The 23,060-nt window shown below is 44.5% G+C and overlaps 1 protein-coding gene across 7 annotated transcripts in view; it reads right to left on the minus strand.

Annotated features, from left to right (window-relative positions):
• The window catches only part of LOC137356222 (Fc receptor-like protein 3), a 52,971-nt gene that overhangs the window by 17,880 nt on the left and 12,031 nt on the right, over window positions 1-23,060 (minus strand). For 4 of the 7 annotated variants that reach the window (XR_010971026.1, XR_010971027.1, XM_068022085.1 and 1 more), the window contains exons 4-8: window positions 15,463-15,729; window positions 13,394-13,657; window positions 11,982-12,260; window positions 6,273-6,551; window positions 920-1,207 (exon numbers count right to left, since the gene is read on the minus strand). Coding sequence is in view for 5 of the 7 variants with exons in the window: in XM_068022085.1 (XP_067878186.1) it covers window positions 920-1,207; window positions 6,273-6,551; window positions 11,982-12,260; window positions 13,394-13,657; window positions 15,463-15,729 (1,377 nt within the window). In the remaining 2 variants the exon portion in view is untranslated. The remainder of the gene's footprint in view (window positions 1-919; window positions 1,208-6,272; window positions 6,552-11,981; window positions 12,261-13,393; window positions 13,658-15,462; window positions 15,730-23,060) is intronic. The other 3 variants (XM_068022086.1, XM_068022087.1, XM_068022089.1) reach the window with 3 other exon arrangements.

Raw genomic sequence — 23,060 nt, forward strand, 5'->3', positions numbered from 1 at the left:
GAAACCAGAGCACCCAGCGGCAACCCACGTGGTGACAGAGAGAACGTACAAACTCCACACAGCTAGTACCCAAAACTTAACCCACGTTGCCAGAGCTACGAGGCTGCGGTGCTAAACACTGTGCCACTGTGATCATACAAGATGATTGATGTTTTCTTTTTCGTGATAGGATTGCTAATGCGCTGAAGGTCATATCTCGCATTCCTTCATCACCGACCTCAATGTCACTCATAGTGAAAATGAGCCAACAGTACAACTCAGGGTGAGTGTCATAATAAACATCTCAGGTGGAATTTGAATATTGCAAGATGGTGGGATATGCATGATGTCGAATTTGCCATCGAATGTACACAGTAGTAGATTTCCATTCCCATTAAGCATAATAGAAGGCAACATTGGATGGGTATCATAATGGGCGGGCAACTCAAAATAAAGTTTGATTCACCTTCGGCCACCTTCAGAACGGTGTCTAACTCGGGACTGAAAAGTTATGTTTCTGCTGCTTCCAATCTTCCAGGTTACAACTTATATTGTCCAAATGATCTGAAATAAATCCATAACAACTGTCGAGAGATGTTGTTCTAAAATGTATAGCTCATTATCATTTCCAATAGGGTGAATGCTTGAAGCATTCATCTATCCTATAAGTTCCCTCTGCCAGTCACTTCATTCAAGATAGACTTCATTGGACCTACAAATAACTGTTGCAATTGATAGAACTAACACTTAATGTGAGCATATGACATTCCTAGTTCGCTGTTTAAATTGACCTATTTAACCTAAATAGCATCGTGCCTCCCTTCAAACAACTGGCTGTGAGGAAGATTCTCCAGCTTCCGAGCCTACAGCAATAGTTCCCACGCTAATCTGTCTTTGAGTCACTTGCTTAGTTCTGCCAGAGTTTCTTATGGTCACTCACCTATCATTGAAACTGCAACAAATTCGCTGTGTCGAGGAGGTTCCGTCGCCTCATTTGCTGCACTACAACTATAATTTCCTTCGGAGCTTCTGTTGATTTTACCGATTTCGTAAGTAATTCTGGTTAGGTTGGACTCCTCTCGATAGAGTTCTTTATTTGACACATTGTAGAAAACATAGGTAATCGGGGTAGAACCGGTGGACACTGCACAAATTAACGACGCTTTGTTTCCTTCCATTAACTTGTTGCCAGGGCGGATTACCAGCTCTGGTTTTGACACTGCGATTTCTGCAAGTATATCCGCTTGTTAGGTATATTGCTTTAGTAGAATGTGTAGTTTTAATTCCAAAGTCAGAGGGGAACTTCATTATAAAGTAAAATTCGTTATCAATAAGGTTGCCACTCAAATAATGAGAGTTTGTGCCCCTCTTATAATTCGACAGTAGTTCGAAGTAATTGAGGGAAAATTTATTCAGCAACAATAATGATGCCTAATACAATCCGGGTCTCCACAATAACTGTCTCCAGCATGCCTCTGATTCCTGCTGATTCTGCTAGTCAAAGAGACGTAATTTGCACTACACCTGCAACACGCTTACCACTGTACACAAATAAAATGGCATCTAATCCCACTTTGTCATTCCATATTCCAACACTCAACTATGACAACATTGCTTTTCTAATCATCTTCCCGGTGTTAGTGATAACTATATAGTCATGAGTCCTCCTTCACGAATCACAAACCAAAGGAAACTGCCTTACTCTATTTTCTCAATCCTCAAACTCATCCTGCAAAATAAACTCCACGACATGTCTAGTCCATCTGCAGTAGCTTTGGGCTATCCAGATTAATTAAATGATGCATCCTTGGCGCCATTCTCGAAACATAGAAACATAGAAAATAGGAGCAGGAGTAGGCCATTTGGTTCTTCGAGCCTGCTCCGCCATTCAAAGAACAAAGAGCAAAGAACAGGTCAGCACAGGAACAGGCCATTCGGCCCTCCAAGCCTGCACCGATCTTGATGCCTGCCGAAACTAGCACCTTCTGCACTTCCGGTGCCCATATCCCTCTATTCCCTTCCATTTCATATATTTGTCAAGATGTCTCATAAACGTCGCAATCGTATCTGTTTCCACCACCTCCCCTGGCAGCAAGTTCCAGGCACTCACCACCCTCTGTGTAAAAAACTTGCCTCGCACATCGCCTCCAAACTTTGCCCCTCGCACCTTAAGCCTATGTCCCCTAGTAACTGACTCTTCCATCCTGGGAAAAAGCTTCTGACTATCCACTCTGTCCATGCCGCTCATAACTTTGTAAACCTCTATCATGTCACCCCTCCACCTCCGTCGTTCCAGTGAAAAAAATCCGAATTTTTCCAACCTCTCCTCATAGCTAATGCCCTCCAGACCAGGCAACATCCTGGTAAACCTCCTCTGTACCCTCTCCAAAGCCTCCACGTCCTTCTGGTAGTGTGGCGACCAGAATTTCACGCAATATTCTAAGTGTGGCCTAACTAAGGTTCTGTACAGCTGCAACATGACTTGCCAATTTTTATACTCTATGCCCCAAACGATGAAGGCAAGCATGCGTATGCCTTCTTGTCTACCTTATCCACCTGCGTTGCTACTTTCAGTGACCTGTGGACCTGTACTCCCAGATCTCTCTGCCTGTCAATAATCCTAAGGGTTCTGCCATTTATTGTATACTTCCCACCTGCATTAGACCTTCCAAAATGCATTACCTCACATTTGTCCGGATTAAACTCCATCTGTCATTTCTCTGCCCAATTCTCCAACCGATCTATATCCTGCTGTATCCTCTGACAATCCTCATCATTATCCACAACTCCACCAACCCTTGTGTCATCCGCAAACTTACTAATCGGACTAGCTACATTTTCCTCCAAATCATTTATATATACTACAAACAGCAAAGTTCCCAGCACTGATCCCTGTGGAACACCACTAGTCACATCCCTCCATTCAGAAAACATTCATTATGATCATGGCTGATCATCCAACTTAGTAGCCTGTTCTGGCTTTCGCCCCATACCCTTTTATCCCTTTAGACCCAAAAGCTATATCTAACTCCTTCTTGAAAACAATCAATGTTTTGGCTTCAACTGCTTTCTGTGGTAGCGAATTCCACAGGCTCACCGCTATCTGGGTGAAGAAATTTCTCCTCATCTCAGTCCTGAAAGGTTCGTATCGTTAGACTATTACCCCTGGTTCTGGACTCCTCCACCATCGTAACAACCTTCTTGCATCTACCATGTCAAGTCCTGTTAGAACTTTATCGGTTTCTATGAGAACCCCACTCACTCTTCTGAACTCCAGTGAATATAATCATAACCGACTCAATCTCTCCTCATATGTCAGTCCCGCCATCCCAGGAATCAGACTGGAAAACCCTCGCTGCACTCCCTCTACAGCAAGAACATCCTTCCTCAGATAAGGAGACCAAAACTGCACACAATATTCCAGGCGTGCACTCACCAAGGCCCTGTATAATTGCAGTAAGGCATCCCTGCTTCTGTACTCGAATCCTTTCGCTATGAAGCCAATATACCATTTGCCTTTTTGACTGCCTGTTGCACCTCCATGCTTACCTTCTGCGACTGGTGCCCGAGAACACCTAGCTCTCACTGCATAGTCTCCTCTCTCAGTTTATAGGCCTTCAAATCATAATCTACCTTCCTGTTTTGGTACCAAAGTGAATAACCTCACATTTACCCACATTATAGTGCATCTGCCATGCATTAGCCCACTCACTCAACTCGTCCAAATCACCCTGAAGCCTCTCTGCGTCCTCTTCACAACTCACCCTCCCACCCAGTTTCGTGTCATCTGCAAATTTGCAGATATTACATTTAATTCCCTCATCTAAATCATTAATGTATATTGCGAATACCTGGGGTCCTAGCACCGATCCCTGCAGTACCCCACTAATCACTGCCTGCCATTCGGAAAAAGACCCATTTATCCCTACTCTTTGTTTCCTGTTCGCCAACCAATTTTCTATCAATGCAATGCACTACGCCCAATCCCATGTGCTATAATTTTACATGCTAATCTCTTATGTGGGACTTTGTCGAATGCCTTCTGAAATTCCAAATAGATCACATCCACTGGTTCTCCTTCATAAACACTATTGTTACATCCTCGAAGAATTCTGGTAGATTTGCCAAGCATGATTTCCCCTTGCTCGTCCTTGCTGATTCTGTCTGATTCTATCACGGTTCTACAAGGGCTCTACTGTAAAATATTTGATAATGGACTTCAGAATTTTCCCCACTACCCACGTCAAGCTTACTGTTCTATAATTCCCTGCTTTCTCTCTACCTCATTATTTTTATATAGTGGGGTTACATTATCTACCCTCCGATCTGTAGGAGCTGTTCCAGGGTCTATAGAATCATGACAGATAACCACCAATGCATCCACAATTTCTGGGGCCACTTCCTTAAGTACTCTGTGATGCATACCATCAGGCCCTGGGGATTTATCAGCCTTCAATGCCATCGGTTTACCCAACACCATTTCTCTACTAATACTGATTTCTTTCAGTTCCTCTCTCTCACTAAGCCCTGTGTTCTCCAACATTTCTGGTATGATATTTGTGTCCTCCTTTGTGATAGTCAGCCATTTCTTTATTCCTCATAATAAATTCCCCTGTTTCTGACTGTAAGCACATTTGTCTTCACTGATCTTTTTCTGTTCACATATCTATAGAAACTTTTACAGTTAATTTTTACGTCCCCCACAAGCTTGCTCTCGTACTCTATTTCCCCTTTCTTAATCAATCCCTTGGTCCTCCTTTGCTGAACTCTAAACTGTTTCTAATGTTCAGGTCTGTTGTTATTCCTGGCAAATTTATATGCCTCTTCCTTGGATCTAATGCTATCTCTAACTTCCCTTGTTAGCCATGGTCTGGCTACCTTTCCCGTTTTACTTTTTGTGCCAGACAGTGATAAACAATTGTTGCAGTTCATCCATGCGCTCTTTAAATGATTGCCATTGCCTATTCACCGTCATCCCTTTAAGTAACGTTTTCCATTCCGTCATGGTCGACTCGTGCCTTATACCTTCGTAGCTTCCTTTACTGCGATTCAGAACCCTTGTCTCAGAATCAACTACGACACTCTCCATCTTGATGATGAATTCCATCATATTATGGTCGCTCGTCCCCAAGGGGTCTCGCACCATAAGATTGTCAATTTTTCCTCTCTCATTACACGATACCTGGTCTAGGATGGCCTGTTCTCCAGTTGGTTACTCAACGTTTTGGTCCAGAAAACCATCCCGTATACACTCCAAGATCTCCTCCTCTATGGTATTGTGACAAATTTCGTTCACTCAATCTATATGCAGATTAAATTCACCCATAATTACAGATGTTGCTTTATCGCATGCATCTCTAATTTCCTGTTTACTGCCATTTCCAACATCACCACTCCAGTTTGGGAGTCTATATCCAACCCCCCACTAACATTATTTGCCCCATAGTGTTTCTCAGCTCTACCCATACAGATTCCACATCGTCAGAGCTGATATCTTTGCTCACTATTATGTTAATTTCCTCTTTAGCTATCAATGCAACTCCACCGCCTTTTGCTTTTTCTCTGCCCTTCCTAAATACTGAATATCCCTGGATGTTCATTTCCCATCCCTGATCACCTTGTAGCCGTGTCTCCGTAATCCCCATTATATCATACCCGTTCACATCTATTTGCGCGATTAATTCATCCACTTTATTGTGAATGCTCTGTGTGTTAAGGCACAAAGCCTTAAGGCTTGTCTTTTTAACATTACTTGCCCTCTTCCCAATATTTTTTCACTGTGTCCCTGTTTGATTCTGGCCCTTGATTTCTTTACCTATCACTTTTCCTACTCCCCATACTGTCTTTTGTTCTTGTATTTGATCCACCCTCCTCTGACTGCTTACAAAGGTTCCCATCCCCCTGCCATTTTAGTGTAAACCCTCCCCAACCACTCTTGCAAATACTCCCCCCAGAACATAAGTCCCGGTTCTGCCTAGGTGCAGCCCATCCGGTTTGTACTGGTCCCACCTCCCCCAGAATTCTGGTGAAGGAATGCGTGCCGTGTCTATGATTATAATCTGCAATTTAGAATAGAGAGCCAGTAATTGCATGCATTGACTTTGCATTCTGGATGCAGTGTTCAAACGTACAATTATTTCTTGAATCTTAGTCTATACGCCCTGCTTAAATTAATGTTTTAAGTGCATGCTAACAATAAAGTCAACCAAATAGAATGAAGAATCCCTGCCTAAACATTTGTTGGGGCTTTTGTGTATGAAGGATTATCAACAATTGCAGTACATTGTACTCACGTCTGACTAAAACGGGAACTTGATTACTGAGTTTCTTCACCTCATTATTGAATGTCGTTATTTCACACAAATAAATCCCTGAATCGTCCAGCCTAGTTGCCTCCATGATGAAATGGTTGTGGTCAGCCGATAAATTCAGAGTTTGTCCGTTTTTGAAAAATTCGTATTTCAAAGAAGCAGTGGGGTCTAATATTTCCACCAAACAGACAAGTTTTAACTGTTGGCCATCAAATAGTTGCGTTTCCGTATCAGCCCTCAACGTAGGCTTTGTGAAGGCTTCTGTGAAATAAAGCATAATATGGATTGTCAGCTAAAGAATCTGTTGCCGACTTAAGAATTCATGCGTTTGGACAACACATGTTAATGATCAGAACAGTAGAATGCTTAGGGCAGCTCAAAAGGGCTTTTCAATAATCTTTCATGGCGCTGCACTTACAGGACATTATACTTTGGGATAATGACAACATCAACATCTTTGAGCAAAAGTTCCTCCTGCAGTTTGAATTGGGGACAAGTTAACAATTTGTTTCAAATGAACGGGAGAAAAATCCAGTGGACCATGTGAAATTATCCCCCCACAACCCATCCACCTCAGGCAGAATTTGAACTCTGCTCTCTGCCCAGGCGATTCTTTATCATCGAGTTGAAAACACTGACGTTACACTTGATCATTCTTGCAGGCCCTCTGAGTTCTAAGATGCTTATATTAAATGATCGGCTGCTGATATTACAATTCTTTGGAAATCAGCTGCCGATAAAGGGTCCATTACTCACGTCTAATTTCCAACTGCCTGGTTCTTTGCAAATGCAAAGCTAAGGAACAGCAGAGCTTCCTGAATAAATTCTCAAGGATGTGCTCACCTCACAGCCTGGACAGTTCAGGATGCAAGATGGATAGTCATCCAGAAATCAGGAAGAAGCAGGAGGAGGACAGATGTTCGGGGTGTGTGCCACTCTCAAGCAGGTACTCAGCATTGGACACTGCTGGGAGTAACGATACCCTAAATGACTGTAGTGCAGAACATGGCACCAATGGGCAAGGGCCAGTACAGGAAAGAGCTGCAAAGTGTAGAAATGCAATTGTTGTAAGAGATTCAGTTGTTAATGTATGTTTCAATGAGATCACCTCTCATTCTTCAAAATCCAGAGAATATAGAAACAAGAAATGGTGGAACCACTCAACAGGTCTGGCAGCATCTGTGGAAAGAGAAGCAGGGTTAACGTTTCGGGTCAGTGACCCTTCTTCAGAACTGAGAATATAGGCCCAGTTTCTCCAATGTCTCTTCATGGGACAGTACCGCCATCCCGGGAACAAGTATGGTGAACATTCGTTGCACTCCCTCTTTGGCAATGATATTCTTCCTAAGATAAGGGGACCAAAAGTGCATACCGTACTCCAGGTGTGGTCTAACTGAGGTTCAAAACGATTGAAGTAAGCCTTCACTACTCCTGTGCTTAAATCATCTTGTGTTAAAGGTGAACAGACTATTATCCTTCCTAATTGCTTGCTGCATGCACATGTTACCTTTTTGGTGAATTAGTGACAAGGACATCGTCAAGGTAGTGTCCTAGGCCCAACCATCTTCAGCTGCTCCATCAATGACCTTCCTTCAATCATAAGGTCAGAAGTGACGATGTTCGCTGATTGTACAATGTTCAGCACCATTCATGACCCCTCAGATACTGAGGCAGTCCGTGTCTCAAGGCAGCAAGACTTGGACAATATCCGGGCTTGGGCTGATAAATGGCAAGTAGCATTCGTGGCACACAAGTGCTAGGCAATGACCATCTCCAAAGAAGAGAATCTAACCATTTCCCCTTGACTATCATCGGTATTACCATCGCTAAATCCCCCACTATCAACATCCTACCATTGACGAGAAACTGAACTGGAGTAGCCATTTAAATACCGTGACTACAATAGAAGGTCAGAGGCTAGGAATCCTGAGGCGAGTAACTCACGTCTTGACTCTCTCAAGCCAGTCCATCATCTTCAAGGTACAAGTCAGGCGTGTGATGGAATACTTTCCACTTGCCTGGATGTGTGCAGCTCCAACAACACTCAAGAAGCTCGACACGATCCAGCACAAAGCAGCCCGCTTGATTGGGACCCCAAATACAAACATTCACTCCCTCCACCACCGACGCAAGATGGCAGCAGTGTGTACCATCTGCAAGATGCACTGCAGAAACGCATCAAGGCTCCTCGGACAGCACCTTCCAAACCCTCGACCTCTACCACCTAGAAGGATAAGGGCAGCAAATGCATGGCAACACCAACACCTGCAGGTTTCCCTCCAAGTCACACACAATCCTGACTTGGAACCAGATGGCCGTTCCTTAATTGTCGCTGGGTCAAAATCTTAGAACTCCCTTCCTCACAGCACTGCGGGTGTACCTAACCCACATGGACTGCAGTGGTTCAAGAAGGCAGATCACCACCACCTTCTCAAGGACAATTAGGGATGGGCAATAAATGCTGGCCTAGCCAGCGACGCCCACATCACATGAACGAAGAAAAAAACAAATGGTAACAGATCAATGATTATATCAATTACAATTCTATTGCCTGCCAAACTGCTTTTAAGGCTTGAAGTTATCTTTTGCAGCTCCGTTTTCAACCATCCGGTGGGCAAAAATGGTCAGATATAAGAAGTGTCGTCTCACTGCTCACCACTACGGCTGAACAGAACAAAGAACAAAGAACAGTACTGCACAGGCCAGGCCATTCGGCCCTCCAAGTCTGCGCCGATCTTGATGCCTGCCTAATCTAAAACCTTATGCACTTCCGGTGATTGTATCCCTCTATTCCCATCCTATTCATGTATTTGTCAAGATGCCTCTTAAACGTCGCCATCGTACCTGCTTCCACCACTTCCCCAGCAGCAGGTTCCAGGCACTCAGCACCCTCTGTGTAAAGAACTTGCCTCCCACATCCCCTCTAAACTTTGCCCGTCTCACCTTAAACCTATGTCCCCTAGTAACTGACATTTCCACCCTGGGAAAAAGCTTCTGACTATCCACTCTGTCCATGCCACTCAGAACTTTGTAAACCTCTATCATGTCGCCCCTCCACCTCCGTCGTTCCAGTGAGAAAAAGACTAGTTTATCCAACCTCCCATCATAGCTAATGCCCTCCAGACCAGGCAACATCCTGGTAAACCTCTTCTGTACCCTCCCCAAAGCTTCCACGTCCTTCTTGTAGCGTGGCGAACAGATCTTCAATCAATATTCGAAATGTGGCCTAACTAAGGATCTGTACAGCTGCAGCATGACTTGCCAATTTTAAAACTCTAAGCCCCGACCGATGAAGGCAAGCATGCCGTATGCCTTCTTGACTACCTTATCCACCTGCGTTCCCACTTTCAGTGACCTGTGGACCTATACGCCCAAATCTCTCTGCCTGTCAATACTCCTAAGGATTCTGCCATTTACTGCATACTTCCCACCTGTATTAGATCTTCCAAAATGCATTACCTCACATTTGTCCGGATTAAACTCCATCTGTCATTTGTCTGCCCAACTCTCCAATCTATCCATATTCTGCTGTATCCCCTGACAATCCCGATCACTATCTGCAACTCCTCCAACCTTTGTGTCGTCTGCAAACTTACTAATCAGACTAGCTACATTTTCCTCCATTTATATATAATGTAAACAGCAAAGGTCCGAGCACTTATCCCTGTGGAACACCTCATTTCAGAAGAACACCCTTCCACTGCTAGTCTCTGTCTTCTCTGACCAAGTCACTTCTGTATCCATCTTGCCAGCTCACCTCTGATCCCGTGTGACTTCACCTTTTGTAGCAGTCTGCCATGAGGGACGTTAACAAAGGCTTTACTGAAGTCCATATAGACAACATCCACTGCCCTTCCTTCATCAATCATCTTCGTCACTTCCTCAAAAAACCCGATCAAGTTAGTGAGACCGACCACCCCTTCACAAAATCATGCTGCCTTTCGCTAATAAGTTCATTTGAACAAAGAACAAAAAATATTACAGCAAAGGAACATGCCCTTCGGCTCTCCAAGCCTGCGCCGATCCAGATCCTCTATCTAAACCTGTCGCCTATTTTCTAAGGGTCTATATCTCTTAGCTTCCTGCCCATTCATGTATCTGTCTAGATATATCTTAAAAGACGCTATCGTGCCCGCGTCTACCACCTCCGCTGGCAACGCGTTCCAGGCACTCACCACCCTCTGCGTAAAGAACATTCCATGCATCTCCCCCTTAAACTTTTCCCCTCTCACTTTGATCTCGTGACCCCTAGTAATTGAATCCCACACTCTGGGAAAAATCTTCTTGCTATCCACCCTGTCTATACCTCTCATGATTTTGTACATCTCAATCAGGTCCCCCCTCAACCTCCGTCTTTCTAATGAAAATAATCCTAATCTACTCAACCTCTCTTCATAGCTAGCGCCCTCCATACCAGGCAACATCCTGGTGAACCTCCTCTGCACCCTCTCCAAAGCATCTACATCCTTTTGGTAATGTGGCGACCAGAACTGCACGCAGTATTCCAAATGTGGCCGAGCCAAAGTTTTATACATGACCTGCCAACACTTGTACTCAATACCCCGTCCGATGAAGGAAAGCATGCCGTATGCCTTCTTCACCACTCTATTGACCTGCGTCGCCACCTTCAGCGAACAATGGACCTGAACACCCAAATCTCTCTGGACATCAATTTTCCCTAGGACTTTTCCATTTATTGTACAGTTCACTCTTGAATTGGATCTTCCAAAATGCATCACCTCGCATTTGCCCGGATTGAACTCCATCTGCCATTTCTCTGCCCAACTCTCCAATCTATCTATATTCTACTGTATTCTCTGACAGTCCCCTTCACTATCTGCTACTCCACCAATCTTAGTGTCGTCTACAAACTTGCTAATCAGACCACCTATACTTTCCTCCAAATCATTTATGTATATCATAACCAACAGTGTTCCCAGCACGGATCCCTGTGGAACACCACTGGTCACAGGTCTTCATTTTGAGAAACTCCCTTCCACTGCTACTCTCTGTCTCCTGTTGCCCAGCCAGTTCTTTATCCATCTGCCTAGTACACCATTGTTTCAAAATTGGCGTAAATCCTGTCCCGAAGAATCCTCCCTAATAATTTCCCTACCACTGGGGGATTTAGCGATGGTAATACTAATGATAAGGCTCACCGGCCTATAATTTCCTGGATTATCCTTGCTACCCTTCTTAAACCAAGGAACAACGTTGGCTATTCTCCAGTCAACTGGGACCTCACCTGTAGACAATGAGGATACAAAGATTTCTGCTATGGTTCTGCTAAGTACTGAAAGAGGCCGACAGAAAGAGGAGAGGTTTTCTTAATTTTGGCACATGGTGTCAAGTAGACAGTATTGACTCACGCCTCAGTTGTTCTCCACGCATTGTTTTCATTACCACTGACAACAATTATAGACCCATAACGGGCGGCCAATTAGATATTGCCTATCTAATATTATTGCAGGAAGATGGTGGTCGTGAGCACTCTTCTTCATGCATTGTCGCCTTTGACAAGTGCATGGTTTTAGCAGCACTCAAGTGACATTATGATTTAGCTAGATCTGCTCCAAAATCTGATTTGTTTTGTGATAAACTGGAATCCTCACGTATGTATATTTAACTATAATCTCCAATAGCATTCTTCAAATGAAACTTGCACAAATACTTCCGGCTTCTTCCACTTACGTTTTACTGAGATGGAAACTGCATCACTCTCCTTTTTCACATCACGTCTCACAGCACTTGCCTCACACCGGTAAGGCCCTGAGTTGTCCAACGAAGCCACTTCCATGCGCAGAAAGCTGTTCGGTGAATTCAAATTCAAAGCTTCTCCATTTTTGTAGAATATGTATTGAAGCCAAACGTTGGACTGGACGGTTTCAACTGAGCAGGTGACTGTTAATTTGTGTCCCTCAAATATTTCAGCTCCAGGTTCAATGGTCAATGTCGGTTTAGAGAAAAGTTCTATCAAAACATTTGATTAATTGACAGATTAATGTTCCTATCACAGGGTCAAACATAAAGTGCATTGTGATCATTTTGAATTCCAGAATTCTGTACTTTGTCAAGTCTCAGTCACAGCACAGTCCCCACCTCTGAGGTCACTGTATGAAAATTTAAAAAAAAAAATGATTTCTAGGACAAGGGAATACATCATTGATTGCTTCCAATGGGACAATGCAAAATGTACAAGGGGACAAACGTGTCACAAGATCGCCTCGTCTCAGGATTCGTGGTAAGCCTTTCTGGACTGAGATGAGGCGAAATTTCTTCACCCAGAGAGTGGTGAGCGCGTGGAATTCGTTACCATAGAAAGCAGTTGAGGCCAAAACATTGCATGTTTTCAAGAAGGCTTTTGATATAGCTCTTGGGGCGAAAGGGATCAAAGGATATGGGGGGAAAGCAGGAACAGGTTGCTTCATAGGATGAACAGCCATGATCATAATGAATAGTGGAGCAGACTCGAAGGGGCGAATGGCCTACTCCTGCTCCTTTTTCCCATGTTTCTATGCTTTCTCTGCTTTAACGAAAGCTTTATGATTAATACCATGTTAAACAAGCACGGGAAAGCGCCATGGCCAGTGGAGCCACTGCTTCTTCAGGGGCTCATGAGAACCTGCTGGGCAACTGTTTTCTTGTCAACTCTTCCCCGTGGCAGATGAGCTGAGGCCTTTACCGAAAGTTTGTGGAATTTGCAACGCCACCGTCATCTTATTGTAATGGGGCAGTGGAGGAGGCCTTTCCGCACACTCCAACCCTTTGGAGACGAAGAGTGGAACATTTTTCGCGACGGTGGTGGGGGAGAAGACCCATCCACGTGACTTTCCATCAGCTTGTTACTTCATTTCCAGGTTTCGAGTGGTATTATAGAGCAAAACACAGTCTGCAGATTAACTGTGTGGGCAGTCATGAATTATTTTTATCACGTTATTTGGGGTTGAAGTTCTGATTTTCTATTAAATGTCTGTTCAAGCGACACTTGTTAGAAGAAAAATATCCACCAGCGACTGCTTTGGAGATCACACAGATATGCTGATTATTGCACAGATTCAGAAACTCTCAGGTTTCTCTGTCTGATCCAAATATTTCATACGTACCGTGAACGTGAACATGCACCCTTCGTGATTGACGACTGTAAGCTCTACAATGATATGATCCGCTGTGTTCCGAACTATTTACTTTAATTCTAAGCAGATTTTCGCGTCCTGTCATCTGCATTGAATAGATCATGCTATTGTCTTTGTAAAATTCAACTTTGAAAAACATCTTTTGCCAACTGTTGTATTTATATCGACAGGTCAAAATAAGCACATCCCCTTCAAAAACCGTCGGTGGGTCTGCCTGTATGCTCAGAGAGCCACCTGTGGTTGGGAGCAAAGTGTTGCAGTTACAATTAATCGACCGCTTAATTCATTGTAAAGACTTTCAGTAAAGCACTCCGAAAACATTCGCTACGTTGTTATTTCAGATTTCCAAACCCACAATTGCTTTGCCTTTGTTTCGTCAATATCGATATTGTTTATGGCTAATATCGATTTCCACTAATCGAGTTTCACAGCCACAATTGTTGCATCCAATCCCAATTCAATGCAAGACTAATAAGGAAGAGAACTTGATAAATGGTTCGTGAATGTTGATATACAATGCTTCAATGGGAGATTAATCATATGTTGCGGCTCCTGAAGCACGTTCCGACCACCCAGCCCAACTCTTTGTCAGTAGGAACTCTGAAAATAGCCATGTTGTGAGTTGCCAACAAAGGTGAACTACGAACCACTTTGGGGGTAACTAACTGGCAACATAACCTGAGAAATGTCACGAGAGTGCCTGTGCAGCAGTATAGTTATCTGCAAGATGAGTGGGGAGTTGCTAACGAAAACTAAACAATTTTGAACTGAAATCTATTGTATGGCTGAATTCGTTCGAGTACTTGAAGTGAAGGGAAATGCTACCACTAAGGCCGAAACTGTTTCAGTTTAAAACCATCTGTAATATTTGCAGAATATGCAACGAAATAAAATAGAAACTTACATTTTCTTAAAGCCTGCAACTAATCAAAATACTGAAAATGCGAACAAAAATGTCTGTGCTGTATTAGTCCAGCTTCTGCCGGCGGGGTGAAAGGTCAGATTATTGCTGAGTAAGGCAGAAATATTGCTATGCTTCACCAACAGACTGACACAGTGAATGTGATGGGTGCACTGCCACGAAACGGAATTGGTACCGAAGCCAAAGAGAACGAGATCAGTTTTCTCCATATTGAAAAGTCACATTCACGCCACTGGGACACATTGATGTGTGATCTGAGTTTTCAACCACTCCCAGGTAGAGTGCAGAAAAGAAACTCCGGACTCCAGATTCTAGAAGAAATGCATCAAGCTGATTGTGCATTCTTGGTTGCCCAGGGGCACAAGATACCACAGGTGTATTTTTCCCATAAAGTTAAGAATGCCCCAGTTCTTCCAGGCCGCAAATGTTTCCCTTATTCATCTTTCCCATCACTCGCAACACAAATATCGGGAAGGACTCTGTTGGCTTGCACACGGTAATGACAACTGCACAACAGGAGGACAGACAGGATTGATCCTATTGCAATGTTAATTTCCAAACGGGGCTCTCACGTTGCTGACTGTGGCCAGCAGTTGGAAGGCCTCCAGACCTACAAGTAGTTTTTTTGGCGGGGAGGCGGGGGTGGTGAGGAGCAGAGAATTCTAAAGCAGCTAACCACTTACAGTCTAAGCTACATCTGGATTCCCATAAATACTTTGGTTGTCAGATGATTCCGGCCCAAGCTCCAGGAACAGCTACCTTCAAAGCACCCCCTTCCTTTGGATAAGCATGGGGAACAGGGTAGGATATTTTGGAGGAAGCATTTTTTAAGGAGGGAAATGAAACGGGAAGCGTTTCCACTGCCCTGAAATCTCCTGCGAGTTCCCAGCAGCAACCAAAGGGGAACATACTCTCACCCCACCCCTCCCCATTCAGATTCACGAAGCAATCTTGTTACTGGAATATGCAATTCTGCCAGATACATCGCAGTTGCAAATAATGTTGGAACTTCAACGGAATGTTCATGGAAAATAAACATTTTTTTCGACACCATTCCAAGTTTAGCTAATTGCCAAACAGTAATATAGTAGAAAAAAAGATCAAAACCGGAACTAACCTGTTACGCTGATATATACTTCTGGTGAGACCCACCTCCTGTCGCCTCTTTTCAGTTCACACCAATACATTCCCCTATTTGAACTTTTCGCTTTTTTTATGGTCCACTTAGACTGAGAGGTTTGTTTTATTTCCCTTTCATTTCGAAAGAACCGGAAGATATAATTACCGCTCCCTATCCCGTTAGGCACCAAACAGTTTAGAATAATGTTTTCACCAGACAGGGCGGCTCTTGGCTTGGGTTCCAGAACTAAATTTATAACAGACGCTGCAAATAAATGAGAAATCTAAAATAAGTACAAGTTGGATAAAGATAAAGTACTCAAAACAAATGATCAAGACTGTTAGTTTTCTTTTCCAGATCTATGATATCATCTCAGTATTTAACAACAAATCTGTGACAAGAAAAGCCACACCTACTCTTGTGTCATCAGAAAGTCAGTTTTAGTTTAATATTTAAGTGACACCCCTTATCTGGCCCTTGAAAATTCCGTCCAAAAACGAGAGCTTTGATACCTGATACTACAATGTTGTGCAAATACTAAAAGGAGCAGCGATTTTACTGCTTATAGCCGGAGGGTTAAAGGGAGATTTACATTGGCATTATCATCGCTGAATCCCCCACTATCAATACCCGGGGGCTACCATTAAGTAGAAATTTAACTGAACCAGCATGTAAATGCTTTGGCTAACAGAACAGGTCAGAGGCTAGGAAATCTGCGGCCACTACCTCAACGCCTGACTCCTGAAAGCCTGTTCACAAGGCACAAGTCAGGAATGTGCTGAAATATTCTCTACTTGAATGCTTGAGCGCGGCTCCAAAACTCAAGAAGGTTGACACCATCCAGGACTAAGCAGTCGCTTGATCGGCTCCCCATCACCCAGTATAAAAATCACTCCCTCCACCACTGGCTCACTGTGCCAGCTGTGCGGACCCTCTGCGGGTTGTACTGTAGCAACGCATCAAAGTACCTTTGACAGCACCTTCCAAATGCATGACCATTGGAAGGGCAAGTGGAGCAGGTGCAAGTTCTGCTCCGAGACACACATCCTCCTAGGAACTATATCGTCGTTCCTTCACTGGCACTGAGTCAAAAGGTTGGAGCTGCCTTCCCAACACTGTAGGTGCACTTACACCATATGGAACTCAACAGTTAAAGAAGGAAGCTCAGCACCACAATTTCAGAGGTAAATGTGGATGGACAACACATTTTGGCGTTGCCAGCGACTTTCACATCCTACGACGTATTTTTGTTGAAAGAAATGTACCAAAGCTGATGAACTTCAGTTTTGTGGACACACTGGGGAAGTTGCGATTGTTCTCCTTCCATAAGAGAATCTTAACTGGATATTCAGTATAGGTTATCAAAACGATGAGAGCCTTTGATAGAGTAGATGGGGAAACATTGTTTCCACCAGCGGCATGGTTGATAAGTAGAGGACCCAGATTTAATGTAATTGTCAAAAGAGCACGCGGCAAGATGGATTTTTACTGTACATTGCAATTTATTTTGATCACACATACATGGCCGGAAAATGTTGGTGGGTGAGTGTTAAATAGTAATTTTCCAAACTGGATATATTCTTGAAGGGGAGAAAATTGCAATGTTATTGGGTAACAGCAGAGAGTCCCAATCATTTTACAGAGAATTAACAGTGTCGGCATAGACATGGACAGTCTAAGGGGGCATTCACTGTTCTGTGGTTCTGTTTATTCTATGTGGATACAACCATGGTAAAATAGAGGCATCCCCGCCTGTTCGGGTACCACCAGAATCAATTGGAAACATCAATGAACTGTTCCAAGAACAGGAAGCCATGCAAATTATGCACTCAGCATTGTTCATTAGTCCAACAGCAAGCCAATCAATTCGCCATTCATGTTTTTTTGTGGAAATACATGGGAATTGCTTCGGAATGACTTCACTCTGCCTTTGTAACTCCAGCAAGTATGAAGAAACCGCTTCAAAAGGGGTTTCTCACTCCAATGAAGTTGCTGTAGCTATGTAGGCAAAACAGAAAACGATGAATTTTCTGTCTAAATCTCGCAACTGATAATGGCCCGGCGAAGCAAAAGGGCCTGCAGCTGACCTGGAAGTAAGCTTCGCTGAGAGATCAAGCAATTTCTCCAGCGAGAATCTCAGCGGTCGTGTAGTGGTATTATCACTGGACTAGTAACCCAGAGACCCAGGGTATTGCTCTGTGTACATGGGTTCGAAACCCACCACAGCAGAATGTGGAACTTGAAATAAATTAATAAATCTGGAATTGCAAGCTAGTCTAATGATGGCCATGTCGATTGTTGTAAAAACCCATCTGGTTCACTTGTGTCCTTTAGATAAGCAAATCTGCTGTCCTTACCTGGTCTGGCCTACATGTGACTCCAGACCCACAGAAATGAGGTTAACTCTTACATGCCGTCTGAAATGACCTAGCAAGCCACTCAATTGTATCTAACCGCTACAAAGTCTATAAAAAGGAATGAAACTGCACGGACCAACCAGCATCGACTGAAGCACCGGAAATGACAACGGCAAACCCAGCCCTCTCGACCCGACAAAGTCCTCCTTACTAACATCTGGGGGCTTGTGCCAAAGTTTGGAGAGCTGTCCCACAGACTAGTCAAGCAACAGCCTGACATAGTCATACTCACGGAATCATACCTTACAGACAATGTCCCAGACACTGCCACCACCATCCCCGGATATGTCCTGTCCCACCGGCAGGACAGACCCACCAGAGGTGGTGGCACAGTGGTATACGGTAGGGATGGAGTTTCCCTGGGAGTCCTCAACATCGACTCCGGACCCCATGAAGTCTCATGACATCAGGTCAAACTTGGGCAAGGTAACCTCCTAATGATTACTATCTGCTGCCCTCCCTCAGCTGATGATTCAGTACTCCTCCATGTTAAACACCACTTGGAGGAAGCACAGAAGGTGGCAAGGGCACAAGATGTACTCTGGGTGGGGGACTTCAATGTCCATCACCAAGAGTGGCTCGGTAACACCACTACTGACGGAGCTGGCCGAGTCTTAAAGGACATAGCTGTTAGACTGGGTCTGCGGCAGGTGGTGGGGGAACCAACACGAGGGGAAAACATACTTGACCTCGTCCTCACCAATCTGCCTGCCGCAGATGCTTCTGTCCATGACAGTATTGGTAGGAGTGACCACCACACAGTACTTGTGGAGACGAAGACCCGCCTTCACATTGAAGATACCGTCCATCGTGTTGTGTGGCACCATCACCGTGCTAAATGGGATAGATTTCGAACAGATCAAGCAATGCGAAACTGGGCATACATGAGGCACTGTGGGCCATCAGCAGCAGCAGAATATTACTCATCCACAATCTGTAAGCTCATGGCCCGGCATATCCCCTACTCTACCATTACCATCAAGCCAGGAGACCAACCCTGGTTCAATGAAGAGTACAGGAGGGCATGCCAGGAGCAGCACCAGGCATACTTCAAAATGAGGTGTCAACCTGGCGAAGCAACAACCCAGGACTACTTGCATGCCAAACTGCGTAAGCAGCATGTGATAGCCAGAGCTACGCGATCCGATAACCAACGGATCAGATCTAAGCTCTGCAGTCCTGCCACATCCAGCCGTGAATGGTGGTGGACAATTAAACAAATAACTGGAGGAGGTGGCTCCACAAATATCCCCATCCTCAATGATGGGGGTGCCCAGCACATCAGTGCGAAAGATAAGGCTGAAGCATTTGCAACAATCTTCAGCCAGAAGTGCCGAGTTGATGATCCATCTCGGCCTCGTCCTGAAATCACCAGCATCACAGATGCCAGACTTCAGCCAATTCGATTCACTCCACGTGATATCAAGAAACGACTGAAGGCACTGGATACTGCAAAAGCTATGCGCTTTGACAAGATTCCGGCAATAGTACTGAAGACCTGTGCTCCAGAAATTGCCGCGCCCCTAGCCAAGCTGTTCCAGTACAGCTACAACACTGGCATCTACCCTGCAATGCGGGAAATTGCCCAGGTATGTCCTGTACACAAAAAGCAGGACAAGTCAAACCCTGCCAATTGCTGCCCCATCAGCCTACTCTCAATCATCAGTAAAGTGATGGAAGGTGTGATCAACAGTGCCATCAAATGGCACTGGTTTAGCAATAACCTGCTCAGTGACGCTCAGTTTGGGCTCCGCCAGGGCCACTCCAGCACCTGACCTCATTACAGCCGTGGTTCAAACATGGACAAAAGGGCTGAACTCAAGAGGTGAGGTGAGAGTGACTGCCCTTGACATCAAGGGAGCATTTGACCGAGCATGGCATCAAGGAGCCCTAGCAAAACTGAGATCAATGGGAATCAGCGGGAAAACCCTACACTGGCTGGAGGCATATCTAGCGCAAAGGAAGATGGTTGTGGTTGTTGGAGGTCAATCATCTGAGCTCCAGGACATCACTGTAGGAGTTCCTCAGGATAGTGTCCTCGGCCCGACAATCTTCAGCTGCTTCATCAATGACCTTCCTTCAATCATAAGGTCAGAAGAGGGGATGTTCGCTGATGTTTGCACAATGCACCATTCGTGTCTCCTCAGATACGGAAGCAGTCCATGTAGAAATGCAGCAAGACCTGGACAATATCCAGGTTTGGGCTGATAGGTGGCAAGTAACATTCGTGCCACACAAGTGCCAGGCAATGAACATCTCCATCAAGAGAGATTCTAACCATCTCCCCTTGACATTCAACGGCGTTACCATCGCTGAATCCCCACTATCAACATCCTAGGGGTTACCATTGACCAGAAGCTGAACTGGAATAGCCATATAAATACCGTGGCTACAAGAGCAGGTCAGAGGCTAGGAACCCTGAGGCGAGTAACACACCTCCTGACTCCCCAAAGCCTGTCCACCATCTACAAGGCACAAGTCAGGAGTGTTATGGAATACTCTCCACTTGCCTGCATGGATACAGCTCCAACAACACTCACGAAGCTCGACACCATCCAGGACAAGGCAGCCCGCTTGATCGTCACACCGTCTACAAACATTCACTCGCTCCACCACCGACGCACAGTAGAAGCAGTGTGTATCATCTACAAGATGCACTGCAGCAATGCATCAAGGCTCCTTCGACAGCACCTTAGAAACACGCGACCTTTACCGACTAGAAGGACAAGGGCAGCAAATACATGGGAACACCACCACCTGTAAATTCCCATCCAAGTCACACACCATCCTGACCTGGAACTATATCGCCACTCCTTCACTGTCGCTGGGTCAGAATCTTGGAACTCCCTTCCTAACAGCAGTGTGGGTATACCTACCCCAAATGGACTGCAGCGGTTCAAAAAGGCAACTCCCCACCACCTTCTCAAGGGTAATTAGGGATGGGCAATAAATGCCCACATCCCATGAATGAATTTTCAAAAAAGCTCCATCGCCCTGCAATAGTACTGCCACGGAGTTGAGCGCACTTTCCTGGAAATTTCCTCCAATTCAGTTGAAGTGAGATCATAAGGCAACCAATCACTTTACATGATTTTCATGGACAAACCGGATTCAAAAAAGCAGTAAACTTAAATCACTTTTAAAACTTATTGAGAGCAAATTAATGACTAGGTCATTAACGACTCACATGGACTGCAGTGGTTCAAGAAGGCAGCTCACCACCACCTTCTCCAGGGGTACTAGGGATGGGCAATAAATGCTGGCTTAGTCAGCGACGCCCACAGCCCATGAATGAATAATAAAAATAATCGTGGGGCAAAGGTAAAAGCTGAAGCGTCCTGGGAAAACTTTTCCTCAAGTAGAAATATATGATAAGAGAACCTTCAGCAATATATTAACTAAACATTTAAAAGCAGTCCAGGAACATAAAACTACTTTTTTTCAGGGGAAATTCTGTGGTGGATCAAATTTTATTCATCACACCGTTTTTCAAAACCAATTTGCACATGATTGAACAAGATAACACGTTTAATGTTGTTTTCAAAACCAACGAGGGGGCGGGAAAGTTGGCGTTCTTGCTGACTTCATGAGTTCTGGCGCTGGGGGTGGGGGCGGTGGCAGGAGGAGGGTCCACAACGCAGTCTGCAATGAGTGCCAAACGGGAATTTCGAGATTTGCGTGCCAATCTGTGCATGCCTAAAAGACTGAAGTTGTGATCAGTTTCAGAGGCGTACTGCGGGTAGATCGTCATCAACCACACGTCATCAACCACACCGCGCCCCTGCAAAGTCCAAGCCCATATTTATTGATAATGAAATAGATGATGATGACCTAAATCTATACTTCAGGCCTTCAGTTGCCCTTCCAAATACTCTCCATCCCAGGATAGGACTAACCAGATGCACTGGCGATAATTTCCACTTTTACCATTAGCGGCTGAATGGGCGGCAAAGCACCGGGCTCCAATTATGCAATCTGCCTGAATTTCGATCCATTTAAATTTAAGAAAACAAGCAACACATAAAACAAATTGACAACTTGAAATTCTCCATATTTCAACAAGCAATAGAGTTTAAAATTAGTCTCATTTGGTTTTAAAGCAGTCCTGAGCCTCTTTACGAACAGCCTTTAAATCCTTTCCATTAATTAGCGCCTTTGGACACCTGGAGCCAGGCATGCATAGTCGAGTATATGTAGAATCGTACAGCAAAGGTGCCTGTGCCGAATCTTTTGAAGCTGTCCAATTTGCTCCGCCAATGAGGTCTAAGCTACGCGATGTCCACTGATGGATCTGTCGATTTATGGGCTAGTTTTAACTCAATGAATCGCGTAGCGGCACCACTTAACCCTCTGAACTGGATGTTATGCCTGCTTCCATTATTAGCAGGGCCTACGAGCGGCCAGCTTCAGGTGTGAGTTTTTTTTATTTGTTTTCGGGGATGTGGGGTCACTGGCTCGGCCAGCATTTACTACCGATCCATTAAGTTGTTTGCTAGGAAATTTTAAGAGTTAAACACATTGTTGTGGGCCTGGAGCCACATGTAGACCAGACTAGATATGGACAGCAGATTTTCTTCTATAAGGCAGGACATTAATGAACTAAATGGGTTTTACAAAAATCCGCAATGGTTTCATGATTACCATTAGATTCGCTCTTTCTTTTAAATTCGCAGAGTAATTCAAATCAAACTTTATCTCCTGCCGTGGTGGGATTTGAACCCATGCCTCCACAGCAGGAGCATGGGTCTCGATATTATTAGCCCAGTAATATGACCACTAGGGTCACCGCTTCCCTCAATGCAATGCACAGCATACACTTAAGCGAAAATATGACCCGATTCCCATTGCACCACATAGAAGACACCCCAAAATAAGGTTTCCATTAAACTAATGGGACTGGAAGCAGCAGTAGTGAACCTGGGATCACGGAAAAATAGCCAGAGCCTCTGCGACACCGGATTCTCCCCCTCTATGTTCACAAACCTCACTGGAGGTAACATATTGCCTGTCAGGAGCTTGCTATTAGGCTGGCCTTAATCAGGGAAGCCGCAGCCGGAGCTTGATATTTTTTAAATATCAAATCAGACCCCGGTATCAAAGTGGCACCCGCTCTTTCCCTGCCTTAAGGGTGTACCGCAATGCACTTGAAAGTTTATGTAGACCATTATTTGCATGGTC

The sequence above is a fragment of the Heterodontus francisci genome, chromosome 45 (assembly GCF_036365525.1).
Source record: "Heterodontus francisci isolate sHetFra1 chromosome 45, sHetFra1.hap1, whole genome shotgun sequence".
Taxonomy (NCBI): domain Eukaryota; kingdom Metazoa; phylum Chordata; class Chondrichthyes; order Heterodontiformes; family Heterodontidae; genus Heterodontus; species Heterodontus francisci.